Source organism: Odocoileus virginianus, chromosome 28 (assembly GCF_023699985.2).
Source record: "Odocoileus virginianus isolate 20LAN1187 ecotype Illinois chromosome 28, Ovbor_1.2, whole genome shotgun sequence".
Taxonomy (NCBI): domain Eukaryota; kingdom Metazoa; phylum Chordata; class Mammalia; order Artiodactyla; family Cervidae; genus Odocoileus; species Odocoileus virginianus.
Window position 1 is genome coordinate 568440 of NC_069701.1, and position 14310 is coordinate 582749.

At 38.4% G+C, this 14310-nt stretch overlaps 1 protein-coding gene and 2 non-coding genes across 10 annotated transcripts in view; all 3 read right to left on the bottom strand.

Moving 5' to 3' along the window:
- CEP295 (centrosomal protein 295) overlaps positions 1-14310 on the bottom strand; it is a 62901-nt gene that overhangs the window by 13028 nt on the left and 35563 nt on the right. For 7 of the 8 annotated variants that reach the window (XM_070457120.1, XM_070457121.1, XM_070457118.1 and 4 more), the window contains 8 exons: positions 10691-10843; positions 5969-6072; positions 5396-5498; positions 4775-5023; positions 3823-3962; positions 2881-3055; positions 1666-2312; positions 931-1071 (listed from right to left, as the gene is read on the bottom strand). In XM_070457120.1, the coding sequence (XP_070313221.1) occupies positions 931-1071; positions 1666-2312; positions 2881-3055; positions 3823-3962; positions 4775-5023; positions 5396-5498; positions 5969-6072; positions 10691-10843 (1712 nt within the window). Of the gene's footprint in view, positions 1-930; positions 1072-1665; positions 2313-2880; positions 3056-3822; positions 3963-4774; positions 5024-5395; positions 5499-5968; positions 6073-10690; positions 10844-14310 lie in introns of those variants that run through there. The other variant, XM_070457125.1, reaches the window with a different exon arrangement.
- Positions 5586-5657, bottom strand: LOC139031924 (small nucleolar RNA U2-30). Its single transcript, XR_011484478.1, has one exon. It is a non-coding gene; the product is annotated as a small nucleolar RNA U2-30 (small nucleolar RNA).
- Positions 5806-5885, bottom strand: LOC139031925 (small nucleolar RNA U2-19). The gene has a single exon (XR_011484479.1). It is a non-coding gene; the product is annotated as a small nucleolar RNA U2-19 (small nucleolar RNA).

Sequence of the window (14310 nt, forward strand, 5' to 3'; positions counted from 1 at the left end):
AATTAAGATGTTTGCTCCTTGGAAGAAAAGCTATGACCAATCTAGACAGCATACTAAAAAGCAGAGACATTATTTTGCTGACAAAGGTCTGTCTAGTCAAAGCTATGGTTTTTCCGGTAATGTATGGATGTGACAGTTGGACTATAAAGAAAGCTGAAGAATTGATGCTTTTGTACTGTGGTGTTGGAGAAGACTCTTGAAAGTCCCTTGGACTGCAAGGAGATTCAACCAGTCCATCCTAAAGGAAATCAGTCCTGAATATTCATTGGAAGGACTGATGCTGAAGCTTGACTACTTTGGCCACCTGATGCAAAGAACAGACTTGCTGGAAAAGACTGAAGCTGATGCTGGGCAAGACTGAAGGCTAGAGAAGGGGATGACTGAGGACAAGTTGGTTTTATGACATCACCAACTCAATGGGCATGAGTTTGAGCACGCTCCAGGAGTTGGTTTAATGACAAGGAAGCCTGGCGTGCTGTAGTCCATGGGGTCACAAAGAGTCAGACATGACTGAGTGACTAAACTGATTAGCACTGTTTTGTACCATGTAGTTGTGCTTCCCTGATAGCTCAGCTGGTGAAGAATCTGCCTGCAATGCAGGAGACCCTGGTTCGATTCCTGGGTTAGGAAGTTTATGTGGAGATGGGATAGGCTACCCACTCCAGTGTTCTTGCCTAGACAGAAGAGTCTGTCCTCAAGGACAGAGGAGCCTGGTGGGAGTCGCTCAGAGGCAGACATGACTGAAGGACTAAGCACCAGCAGCAGTAGCCCTATCAGCTTACCCACTGTCAGTTTCCTACTGTCAGCACATTCAAACATGATACTGTAAGAAGAAATGCCATGTACAAATCAAGGTAACCCTTATCCCCTACATTTCAACAATGGGTTGCTATATAATTAAGGTTTATTAATGAGAGCTGTGAAATTTACCTGAAAACAGCTCTTTGCCTCATTTTCTCTCTTTTCTTCTAGAGTTAAGTTTGCAAAATCCATTTCAGCAATACTGACATCACTGGTGCTTGTCAATGTAAGTTCTGGTTCTTCCATTATACCATGGCCAGATTCTGTTTCCTGTTTAACAAAAGGGAAACCACATTCAACTATGGACAACAGAGAAGGTCTACTCCATATATTATAAAGCCAAATGCTTACAGGACTAGGTGGCCAGAGTGAGTAGGGGCTGTACAGAATCAGTGTCTGCATCCTATCTAAATGGAGCAGTGGCTGGCTACTGGGCTGCAGCCAAATGTAGGTCACTGCTGCTAGAGCACCCTTTGTAAGGGAACAACCTTTAAACACTTAACAAGAATACAAGAAAATCCAAAAGGTGACCAAAACACCCTTATTTTCTGCTTATCTGTGGCAGGACAAACAGTACTAGGAGGTAAAAGCTATGTTCAGGTGACTGCTGAAGTATAGGCTTAGCTATCATTTTTCAGGTAAGCTGGAGAAGAGAAATGTAAATTGGAAAGAAAGAAATGTAAAATTCAGAGGGAGGTCAAATTGAAAAATTTGTCATTTCTACATTTCACTGGAGATTTCCAATGATTATGAGACTATCTCAGATAGGAATGTGAACAAGTAGCTTTGTTGCATGTCCTGCAGTTTTGTTTTCAAAGTCTTTCCTGAAAATGTATTCAGGTATACAGCACAGATTTCACTTACCCAGACTGGAATAGATCTCTGTAATGAAAATGATCCAGAATTTACAAAGAGCTCTGATTGTGCAAGTTGAGATGGGTTTCCTATGATTGTTGGAATTCCTGCCATAGTTGAATCCTGAAGACATTTTTCATTCTGAACAGTGAGTGAATATGGTATCTGAATTGAAGTTCCCATCTCTACTGTCCTTACACATAAATGAGAGTCAATTTCCTCTATGTGTGGATTTAAATCACAGGTTTCTTTTTTATCATCAGTGAATCCTTGACCTTGTAACACTGTATCAAGTCTTTCTGATAGTTTTTCAAAGCCCAGTCTTTCTTTTCTGCCTTCTGGTTGGTCTTTTATTGACCACTCACTAGAGGTAGAACCACATGGAGTGATATGCTGTAGATTTAATTGATGAAATACATTAGCCTCACCAGATGAATTGAAGACCAAACTTTGCAAATTTCCTACTGAGAGCTGGAAATGAACACTTTTTTGCTGGTTTTGTAACAGTTCATTTTGTTCAGAGGAACAGTTCTGATTTTCCACACCTTGGGAAGAAGCTCTCGCTTCAATGCTAAAAATGCTTGGTAGATCGGCATGCTGGCTCCCTTCCTGTGAAGAATATTCTGGTTGAAGTTGTCGAAAAGATTGTTCAGACCCTGTAAGAGATCAGTTGATCATAATTAGGTGTTGTAAAACTTGGATATAATCTCTAACAATTTCTGAGAAAATTATAAATACAGCCAGGTTACTTATAAAGTTCAGGAACAAAAACTGATGTACACAAACAAGAATAGGAAGCTAAAGGACAGTCACAGTGATTTTCAAATAATTACTGCTCACACCATGGATTTTCTCCTTTAATATTTAATAAAGGAAATACAGCTATTAGACCACAATGAGGACGTTTCCCCCATAACAGAATATTGACTTTATAACTGAAAGACAGACTAAAACATTCACGCATGTCTCACAGATGGGTATGCTGTGATGTGTGCATATACATATATACACATAATTTGTATAAAAAGTTTTAGAAGGATACTTTAACTGTAAGAGCTGAAGTAGGGAAGCTGAACAAGAGGCAGCACTTACTACCCTCAAAAGGAATAAGGGTATGAGTGGAGACAAACCAAGAGCTACTAGGCGCAATTTCCAAGGAAAAATGATATAAACCACCATGAGAAACTATCGCGCTTTATTTAACTTTCCCAAACTTCTGCATACCCTCAATATCTTCTGCAGCAAAACTCTGAGCTGCATCACAAGCCATGTTAGGGTCAGGCTGCTGGTTCAGACTGGTATTAGAAGAATGCAGGCTGGCCCTCCTCAGTGTTGTAAAAGAAGCCACACTTCTGGGGGATGGAGTAGCGTGGAGGCTTTCACAGGAAGAACCCGACCTCTGACGGGAAACAGGGAAAGGCTGTGTTATCAGTTCCACCAACAAATCCTCATGTTTCTTTGCTATTGTACTTCCTTAATTACCACTTTACTATCACATTAACAACTTGCTTATTCAAACCCAATTCTTTAACTTTAGGAAATATGAGAGACTTTTTATTTGGAAAACAAACTGTGTATTAACTAACAAGACACAGTTCAGAACATGACTGAATCATTTTCTGATAAGCAGGAACTATGCAGACTGCCTGGAAACAGAAAGACCCAGGTTTGAATCTTAGTTCCTTTACTCTGTAGGTGGAGACTCAAAATTTTGCAACATTCTATTTACCTCACTATTTAAGACTAAATTCCATCAAAGTAACCCTTGCCCCCAAACCCCCAAACCCTGAAAACTAATGATAAAAATGTTCTCAAGTTTTTATGGAGTGACCCATAGCTAGAAATAAAGCTGTTGGGACCAAATTCTAATGCACCTATTTTCAATCTTGGTTCCACATTATAACCATTTTATCTGACCATTCCTAGATTTTCTGATTTAATTGGTTGGAGGTACAGTCTGGGCCTGTCAGGCTATAGTTCATGGGGTCGCAACAGTTGGACACGACTTAGCAACAAAACCACCACCACCACAGTCTGGGCATTGGTACGTAAAAGCTCACCAGATGATTTTAGTTGGCAGCCAAGGCTAAGAATCATTCCTCTGTTCTAACAGAAGAAAAAACAGACGGTTTTTTGAAATTCACTGCAAAGAAGCATCTACTTTACCTGGTTAAAGTCTTTGCTATCTTGAGAAATCCCAGAGAAACTTGAAAACAAATCAAAATCTGGATGTGGTTCTAAGGGTTTAAATAGCTGGTGATGCAAATTTGGAAAACTGTGCTCCAATTCTGGAAAGTCAAAGTCAACTGTTGGAATTTAAGGGGAAAAAAAAAAAGACATTTATCTTAAAAGTAAAGCCTAGAAAAGTAGTACTAAGAACATATTCATAAAGGTTATTTTAAGGTAACTGCAACTCAACAAAATTACTTCTATTCCTCTCATTACCAGCAGATGCTTTCAAATTAAGCCCTATCATTATCATTATTTCTGATGCAAAAGGGGTTTCCAAATCCTTGACACATTTAAGTTTCCAAATGGGAAACTCAAAGTCTAGCCTCAAAGTCTCTATGGGGTTAATTAGGAATAAGATGCCATTAGGGTCACTGCTTTGCTACAATAAGCTTTGTTACTCTCAGATCACTTGGGGATCAATTACTTAAGAAAAGCTCACTGTACTGAGTGCTATCATGGGCCAGACACTGTACTTCATGTGTTTTATTTCACTTTATTATCTCCAACACCTCTTCTACAGAAGATGAAGAGTAAGCTGCCTGTGGTCTCAGGAAACAGTCACAGGGTCTATATAAGCCATACAGACCCTATGACTCGAGTTTACGTGCTCAATACAGGCAGTACTGCTTCCGCTGCTATAGGTAACTCTGCAAAGGTACAGGAAAACCTGCTCATCTCTTCTACATGGTCTTCAGTCTTATTTCAGAGCTCCTTTCTCACTCAGTGCCCTCCTCAGTGTTTTCCATGTTATAATTGCTACAGCAAGCCACCAAACACACAGCTCAAACAATCACTACTTCCAACTAAAAAGGATGATAGGTTAAAAAATGAAGAACACTTAGTTTACAGGCTTATTAAAAAAGTCTTACTTTTAAATAAAACTCACCCCGAAAGTCTGTGTTCTCAGCCATCAAATTTGCTTCAGTAATGTACCTGTCTCTCATCTGCTGAATGTGTGTCTGACCAGATGTCACTGTTTCCACTGCACATGGAAGAGGTTTACGGACATCCCGAGAGTCCTGTCTTTGATAAGTATCTTGTGTTGAAGGAACCCTAGAACTTAAAACATTTGTTTCCTCTCCTTTACTGGCAGGAGGTTCTTGTTCCCTATGGTCCACATGCTCTGGGACTGACTCTGAAAATGGGGTTTAATGAAAATACTTAATGGCTGCGTACTTCCTTTGAGACAGATTTTAGCAGACAGACATAGCAACATACATTGATAAGCAATCAGTACAACCAAGAAATGTGCTTGGTAGTTCCCACTGATATTAGCAGACCCTGCTCAATGTGTTACTGGAGATTGATAGAGCATCACAGTGACTTCCAAACATGTTTAGAATATCATACTGTCCAATATTCTAAAGGCATGATTACTTTACTTTTGAGACTTAAAGAACAATCCCTCTCAGCACATTCTGAAAAACAATGTTAGCTCTCATCACTGTACTCCAACTCAACTGGTGCTTGACTTTCAATTTGTTTATAAATGTTTTGATACTCGTACCTGGCTCTGTAAGGCTCAAATCTATGTTTTCGTAACTTAAAAAGCTCCCAGTGGAAACAGTTATTGAAGATAATGGCTCATGATAAACTTCTTGTGTTTCAGCCTAAAAATTAAGGAGAACATTAGGCCACTGTGTAGGAAGAAATAGCTAGAAAAAACCCAAACTGCCAACAGTAGAAGTTATTAATTCCGAGCTCAGATCAAGTGTAGAAACCTTCATAGTTATATAAAGTTCTGCAGTAAAAACTTTTCATCATTGCTCAGAACTGATCAGCCTTTCATACATGTACACCCACAACCAACTCTCATTACCCACCAATAAGCCCCTTGATTGTCCAGTCACCTTTACACACACACACACACACACACACACACACACACACACACCCCTTATTTTAAATTATTTTGCTTCTCAGAACTACAGAGATCATGCATCAGGTACACTGGGTGGTCTTCTGATGCTCAGATTTGGCTACTTTCATCACTGATCCACTTCAGTAAGAGCAGATCTCAGAGAACACAGATGAAGCCAAGCAGCTCTAATGATGCAGGGCACATCAAAACATTACCAACCTTAACATCTGACTTCACATTTGGATTCAGGTACATATGGCCTTCTCTCTCCACAGCGTAGCTTAATACTGCATGATTCTCAACCACAGCCTCCTTGGCTTTGACTAAAAGGAAGAGGGAGGAAGAAGGACTAGATTATGACAAATCAAATTCTCAGCACCAGAGGGCATAATTTCCTGCCTTCCTACAGTTCTCTCTTTTTGACTGAGAAGAAAAAACAATTCACGTTATTATTCATTAATATTTATAGTTAGCACATTATACTTTTTCATGGAAAACTGTAGTTGTCATTATTATTCTATGAATAAAAACCCTTTAGAAAAGAGCCAGTGTGATTCGAAATGCTTCTATCATCATTTTAAGTGAAGAAGCAAGAATATTCAATCATAAGTACAGTGTGATCTCAAAGTTGAGAAAAATGTACATAAAAAAGTGCAACCAGTGCTAGGACAAGGAGAAATCTGACTTCTTTATAACTTGCAGTGTTGTCTAAAATCACAGGCGCATGTACTGCTTTTACTATGAATTATCATTCCTAATTACATTTGACATACTAAAAACACATAGAAATTATACTATCTCACTATTAGTAATTTGGGTATTCTGAGTTAGTTTTTTTCTTACTCTCAATTGCCAGTATTTGTGAGAAAGCTGGCCAAAGCATATGTCATCTGTGGCTCTGAAACAGAATAAAATGAAAACTGTTCCACCAAATATAAAATAACATTTTCATCTCATTATCACCATGATATTAAGAGATCATGCTAATTAAATGTTTCTTAAGTGTTTATGTAAGAAATGTTTTCTAAGAGGTCACATATCCCAGGCACGTATGAATCTACGTATGTGTGTAGATATATATTCATAAAATGATATCTATATTATGGATAATTAAGTAAAACTACAGAAAATATATTTAAACATAATTTGTTTTTAGATACATTTTTTGACTCCTAGATGAATTAAAAATATTGTGACATAATTCAACCATTAAACTGTTACTTGGCCGCTTCTATATACACTAAGATTTTAAGTGAAGAAAGTAAGAAACTTAATAGTGAGTTATTTTTTTTTTAAGCAGCTTATCTCAAAAGCCAGTTTTGAGATAAGAAATTAGGGATTTTTCATTTCAGAATCACAATTCTTTTTAACTGTTATTATCTATAACAAACCAAAGATTCCCCCAGAGCAGGGGTTGGTCCAGGGTAGCATTTGGGTAGTGAATCCCAAAGAAAGGCAATCCCAAAGAATGCTCAAACTACCACACAATTGCACTCATCTCACATGCTAGTAAAGTAATGCTCAAAATTCTCCAAGCCAGGCTTCAGCAATACGTGAACCATGAACTTCTAGATGTTCAAGCTGGATTTAGAAAAGGCAGAGGAACCAGAGATCAAATTGCCAACATCCGATGGATCATCAAAAAGCAAGAGAGTTCCAGAAAAACATCTATTTCTGCTTTATTGACTATGTCAAAGCCTTTGACTGTGTGGATCACAATAAACTGTGGAAAATTCTGAAAGAGATGGGAATACCAGACCACCTGACCTGCCTCTTGAGAAATCTACATGCAGGTCAGGAAGCAACAGTTAGAACTGGACATGGAACAACAGACTGATTCCAAATAGGAAAAGGAGTATGTCAAGGCTGTATATTGTCACCCTGCTTATTTAGCTTATATGCAGAGTACATCATGAGAAACCCTGGGCTGGAAGAAGCACAAGCTGGAATCAAGATTGCTGGGAGAAATAACAATAACCTCAGATATGCAGATGACACCACCCTTATGGCAGAGAGTGAAGAGGAACTAAAAAGTCTCTTGATGAAAGTAAAAGAGGAAAGTGAAAAAGTTGGCTCAAAGTTCAACATTCAGAAAACTAAGATCATGGCATCTGGTCCCATCACTTCATGGCAAATAGACGGGCAAAGAGTGGAAATAGTGTCAGACTTTATTTTTTGGGCTCCAAAATCACTGCAGATGGTGACTGCAGCCATGAAATTAAAAGATGCTTACTCCTTGGAAGGAAAGTTATGACAAATCTAGATAGCACATTAAAAAAGCAGAGACATTACTTTGCCAACAAAGGTCCATCTAGTCAAGGCTATGGTTTTTCCAGTGGTCATGTATGGATGTGAGAGTTGGACTGTGAAGAAAGCTGAGTGCCGAAAAATTGATGCTTCTCAACTGTGGTGTTGAAGAAGACTCTTGAGAGTCCCCTGGACTGCAAGGAGATCCAACCAGTCCATCCTAGAGGAGATCAGTCCTGGGTGTCCACTGGAAGGACTGACGCTGAAGCTGAAACTCCAATACTTTGGCCACCTCATGCTAAGAGTTGACTCATTGGACAAGACCCTGATGCTGGGAGGGATTGGGGGCAGGAGGAGAAGGGGACAACAGATGGCTGGATGGCATTCCTGACTCAATGGACATGAGTTTGAGTAAACTCCAGGAGCTGGTGATGGACAGGGAGGCCTGGCGTGCTGTGATTCATGGGGTCACAAAGAGTCGTACACAACTGAGTGACTGAACTGAACTGAACTGAAGAATTGAAAAATAAAAATGAGAGAGAGAAGCAAGGTCGAGTTAGTTACGATGTTGAAGAATTCAATGGATAGGTCCCTGAAAGTAATTGGAAGAGAAGTATCACTGGTTTGAAAACAGCACACTGATTATAGGGATACAGTGGGAGGTTCCTAAAAAGGGGTTACATCATTAAAGCAGTGCCTTAAAGACAGTAATCTGCCCATACTGCTACTGGAAGGCAACATTTTCTGCTTTCCTGAGAAGCAAAGCACCATTTCCTGCTTTCCTACAAAAGCAAAGGGTACAGAGTACAAAGCTAGGGAATACCACCTAAAAAGCTGAGAAACCAAGGTGAGGTGATGACCTGATCAAGCGGTAGAGAGGGAGAAGACAGTAACAACACTAAGACCCTCCCTTCCAAGGTAGAAACAATACCACTCCAGGATGATTGTGAGAAAGAGACAAGCAGCCTCTGACAGCCAGGAGCAAACCTGGCACTATTGGCTATGCCTTGGAGTTCTCCTGGTAACAATACTGGAGAAGGCCACTCTGTGACTATGATGGGTCAAAACAAAAATCAGACCATCAGTTCTCATGTCTGAACAGAGACAAAACCATGAATACTGTCAAACCACAAAAAAAACCATCTCCTTATCCTGGCTGACATGAGTGACTGCTGCTTAACCAATTACAGCTTTACTTAGCCTAACTCCATTATTCCTACCTCCTAGATAAGAATTTTGTGGGTATCCAATAATAGAATCACACTTGCTTCCTGGTAATATCCAATACGAATAAGCAAAGCCCTATTTTCCTTGAACCCTCCCCAAAATTACCTAATAAAAGCCCAAGTCTTACAGTAAGTCCTTTCTGATACTCTCTCACTAACTCACTTTTGGTTCCCCTTGGTGTGCATGCTCTCTCACTGTAGCAAGTCAAAGCACACAGCTTTCTTGTGTAGAGGTGTGTTCTCTGGTAGTCTCTGGCTAGAGGACATTGACAGGTAGAATAAAAAGGAATGCAAGTATTCACTGAGGGAGTGGAAGTCACTCAGTCATGTCCGACTCTGCGATCTAATGGACTATATATACAGTCCATGGAATTCTCCAGGCCAGAATACTGCAGTGGGTAGCCTTTCTCCAGGGGATCTTCCCAACCCAGGGACTGAACCCAAGTCTCCCACATTGCAGGCAGATTCTTTACCAGCTGAGCCACCAAGGAAGCAAAGAATACCGGAGTGGGTAGCCTTCCCTTCTCCAGCCGATCTTCCCGACCCAGGAATCAAACCTGGGTCTCCTGCATTGCAGGTGGATTCTTTACCAATTGAGTTATCAGGGAAGCCTTTAAGTATTCACTGGCTAAATCTAAAAAAAAATGGTAATAGTTTTACTTTAAAATTTCAAAAACTATAATTCAGTGGAAATTGTATCTGTAGTTATTTCCATCTCCAATTTAAAAAGGAGATGCTGAAGTCAATTTCTCTATAAACTCCCGTGTAGAAAACAGGTCTCGCTCTTCTCTCATTCTACTAAACACTACGTACAACTAAGGCAATAGTTATCCAAGTGTAAGTGATAGCTAAAATAAGAAGAAATCTGGTTAGCAAAAGGTAACTTTTAAAAAGATACTTTAGAAGTAATGAAGCAGTACTGGAACTATGCTTTGTAGAGTCAATATTATACATAAAATACAGCCTGTTATAAACATGCATAAATTCAAAAGCAAGAAAACTAACATCAGTTGTCTTTGCGTGGCAGATTTTAGTCATTTAAAGTTTTTTTCTTGTAACTTGTTAATACTTTCCAACATTTAAAACTAAACATAAAACAGCTCATTTAGAATGCCACAGATGTGAAATTACTTATTCTCTAAATAAACTTCACTTTCCTCATTCAACTTTTTGCATATGGAATATCGGCTTCTTATGGGAAAAAATTTTACAGTATGTAAACACAGAAAATAGAAAGTGAAACCCAATCTCTAACAAGGGTTAACCTGTACCAACATGTTGATTCTTATTTCAGACAGTTTTCAAATGCACGAACAGACTTTTCTCCTCTCATTTAACACTTTCACAAAACTGCAGTTTTACTGAAGTTATTTACCATTTTTCATTACAAGCAACACTACAATAATTATCTTCTGCCCACATACTCTTGGTGCACAGCAATTCCACTTTTGATTCCTTTCTCCCTCACCTGCTTTATCAGAGTCATCACCACAGATGTTCTCCTGGGCAACTGGGCGAAGATGACCAAATGGATCATGGTCCAGAGGGCTCCCAAGAAAACTTTGTTCTCGGCTTATTGAGACCCTCAGGGGGTCTCTGTCTTGACAAAAATCAGGTTTACCTGGGAGGAAAAAAAATTGACATACTGGATTTCCACTGATGTTTCTACTTGAAACTAAAAAGGATAAAAATCTAAACTCTTAAAGATTTGATCAATGTATCAAGAAAAAGTAGCTGCTTAACTTTCACACAGCCTTTACACTGTTTTACTTCAATTTTACTAAGCTTTTAATATGCCTGGAGAACTTACCATTAATATTGTAAGGTATAATACGTATTCATAATGTAAAATTCAAAAACAGTCACAGCTAATCTGTGATATAAGGGACAAATTCAGGTGTTTACCCTGGGGAGAGGAGGAATAAGAGTTAATATCAAGGGTACAAAGGAAGAGTTTATGGAGTTCTCTAACATTCCAATTCCTGAGCTGGATGGTGTCTACCTGATGGTGATTTTCAAAGTACTTATTTCTGTAAGTAAAATAATACTTATGATTGAAATAAACACTTATGAAACAAAGGAATGGGAGACACTCAGAAGTAGAAGCTAATTTACTGGGGGCAACTCCAGAAAAACTTGAGAATTAACAGGCAAGATGTATTACAAAATGAAGGTGTGTATTAGGGAACTGAAAACAGGTAGAAGGTTTCAAAACATGTACTTGGAAAAGAGCCCTCCCATCACTTGAGATTCCTGTCTCTCAACATCATCCCCCAGAGAAGACGAAAGGTTTATTCTCTGGAGAAATGGAATCCTATACACTGTGATCAAATTTATCACAGACTCTCAAACTGGAAAAATGTCAAAGGGTCACCTTCTAAGGGGAAAAGCACCACAGCTGACAGGATTCAAGCCTGTGTGGGGAGACCCCAATGGATTTCCAGTCTATCCTCTTAGCCGTGTGGCCGCAGCTCCACTCTGAAATCAGAGGCATCAGGCACAGAATGGGGCAAGGGTGGAGGGAAGAAAAGGAACGGCATAAAGAAATCAGGGGTATTGAAAGAAAGTCTACATCCTCTACTCAGGTCCCTCAGGTCTGCCTCCATAGCACCAACAGCCAGGCTTGTATCAAAGCTGGAGGATCTTTCTTTGAAGAAACTTAACTGTAAATTGCTCAGGGAAAAGAACCACAGGTACTAAGTTGACAGTCCTCAATGAAAAATCACCTTTTCCAATGAAATCCAGAAGTAAATAAGGTCCCCATCTATAGAATTTCCAATTAGCCAGTCAGTGTTCCACTGAAATATGCAAGATTTTATATTTTAAAAATTCTAAAATTTCACACAGAAGAAAAAAAACAAGGAAGGACTTAGAAAGAATACAGGAACCTAAACTAACAAAAACCTATAAATATTCAGTGTAGGTAGTATCTTGCATCCATGAAACAAGAGCAAGATGCTATGAAAAGAAACAATCAGAAAAGAGGACAAGCTTTTAGAAACCATACTTTGAGAGCTAAAATAAAAATTTCTAAGAAATGTTAGAAGAAAAAGCTGAGAAAATGATCCTAGAAGGTAAAGCCAAAAGAAATAAACTACAGAGAAGAAATATAGCTCAAATTTTCTCAACTTTATCATCACCCACCTAAGGAGCCTTTTAAAGACTTTTTCCCTAATGGCTTCCCAACTCTATGAAATTTAATAACTATATATATCCTGTATATCTTTTTTTGGGGTGGGGGGAGAGTAAGCATTTGGAAACTTTAATACCAGTGTAACATTGCTTTGACATTCAACTGCATGGTCTGTAACTTAACAAAATATTGGTCTGAAAGGACTGGAGAATACCCTGGTCCTTCAAATACAGTTTCAGAAGCTCTGTTTTCAAAGACAAGGGATAGTATTCACAAAGTAGGAAACTACAAAAGGTGACAAATATTAAAATGAAACTATTTTTACAAATGCATGGATTATCTACAAATAAAAGTAGAAATATCTTAACCAAAAAAAAAGATTAAATAATTATACCATATATCATTCTATGTATATTTGTGCTTTGATACATAAAAAGTAAGACGTTTTCATCTCCCCCAAAACCAATTTTCACCCCTTTTGGAGGCAATAATAGCCTTGTCAAGAACGTATCATTCATCTCAATGGTGAAAAACTGAAAGCATTCCCCCTAAGATCAGGAACAAGAAAAGGGTGCCCACTTTCCCCACTATCACTCAACATAGTTCTGGAAGTCCTAGCTACAGCAATCAGAAAAGAAAAAGAAATAAAATGAATCCAGATCAGAAAAGAAGTAGTAAAGTTCTCAGTCTGCATATGACTTGATACTGTACATAGAAAACCCTAAAGATATTATCAGAAAATTACTAGAGCTAATCAGTGAATTTAGCAAAGTTGCACGATACAAAATCAATACATAGAAATCACTTGCATTTCTATATACTAACAATGAAAAATCAGAAAGAGAAACTATGGAATCAATCCCATTCACCACTGCAACAAAAAGAATTAAATATCTAGGAATAAACTTACATAAGGAGACAAAAGAACTGTACACAGAAAAGTATAAGACACTAATGAAAGACTTCAAAGATGACATAAACAGATGGAGAGATATTCCATGATCCTGGGTAGGAAGAAACAATGTTGTGAAAATTATTATACTACCAAACACAATCTACAGATTCAATGCACTCCCTATCAAATTACCAATGGCACTTTCCACAGAACTAGAACAGAAAATTTCACAATTCATATGGAAACAAAAGACCCTGAAGAGCCAAAGCAATCTTGAGAAAGAAGAGTGGAACTGGAGGAATCAGCCTTTCTGACCTCAGGTTACACTACAAAGCTACAGTCATCAAGACAGCGTGGTACCAGCACAAAAACAGAAATACAGACCAACGGAGCAAGAAGAAAGCCCAGAAATAAACCAATGCACCTATGGATACCTTATATCTGACAAAGGAGGCAAGAATATACAATGGGGCAAAGACAGCCTTTTCAATAAATGGTGCCGGGAAAACTGGACAGCTACATATAAAAGAATGAAATTAGGACACTTCCTAACACCATACACAAAGATAAACTCAAAATGGATTAAAGACCTAAATGTAAGACCAGAAACTGTAAAACTCTTACAGAAAACATGGGTAGAACACATGATGACATAAATCAAAGCAAGATCCTCTATGACCCACCCATCTCCTAAAGTAATGGAAATAAAAACAAAATTAAACAAGTGGGACTTGATTAAACTTAAAGCTTTTGCACAGCAAAGGAAACTATAGGCAAGGTGAAAAGACAACCCTGAGAATAGGAGAAAATAACAGCAAATGAAACAACTGACAAAGGATTAATTTCCAAAATATATAAGCAGCTCATACAACTCACTACCAGAAAAACAAATAACCCAATCAAAAAGTGGGAAAAAGACCTAAACAGAAATTTCTCCAAAACAGACATACAGATGGCTAACACACACATGAAAAGATGCTCAACATCACTCATTATTAGAGAAATGCAAATCAAAATGACAACAAAATATCACCTCACACCAGTCAGAATGGCCACTGTC